The 452-nt window shown below is 61.5% G+C and overlaps 1 protein-coding gene across 1 annotated transcript in view; it reads left to right on the forward strand.

The window, feature by feature from the left end:
- The window catches only part of GPR114 (G protein-coupled receptor 114), a gene marked incomplete at its 3' end in the record, with an annotated part of 4,436 nt that overhangs the window by 285 nt on the left and 3,699 nt on the right, over positions 1-452 (forward strand). The window contains 1 exon segment of the mRNA XM_010072765.1: positions 52-224. Within this exon segment, the coding sequence (XP_010071067.1) occupies positions 52-224 (173 nt within the window).

A 452-nucleotide genomic window follows, 5' to 3' on the forward strand; every position in this document is an offset into this window, starting at 1 on the left:
GCTCCCGCCCCACTGTCCCCTGGACCCCCTACATCCCCTCCAGACCCACAGGGGCCAGATCCTGCTGCACTCTGCCCCGAACACCCTCCCCGTGCAGGTTAAACCGGCTGGAGGAGAAGCTGGCCCACAGGGAGAAATACAACTTCACGGGCAGCATGATCGAGATCTACACGTTCAAGTTCAGGCCCAAGCACTTCAAAGGATTAAACGTCAGCAGCAGGACGGTTGGTTCCCCCGTGCTGCTGGGGTGATTCCCAGGGGCTGTTTGTACCCCCCTGACCCCCTTCATCCCTCCACCCCCACTGGGAGGTGCTGGGGGGATGCTGGGGTGGCTGACACTTGCCGTCATCCATCACTGGGTTTCCATCATCCTCCAAGGATGCTTTACGCCAGCGAAGCCTCCTGAGATGTGGCTCTGCCGGGGTGTTACAGGCAGGCACGGCTGGATGGCG

This window comes from Pterocles gutturalis, unplaced genomic scaffold (assembly GCF_000699245.1).
Source record: "Pterocles gutturalis isolate BGI_N339 unplaced genomic scaffold, ASM69924v1 scaffold30682, whole genome shotgun sequence".
Classification (NCBI taxonomy): Eukaryota; Metazoa; Chordata; class Aves; order Pterocliformes; family Pteroclidae; genus Pterocles; species Pterocles gutturalis.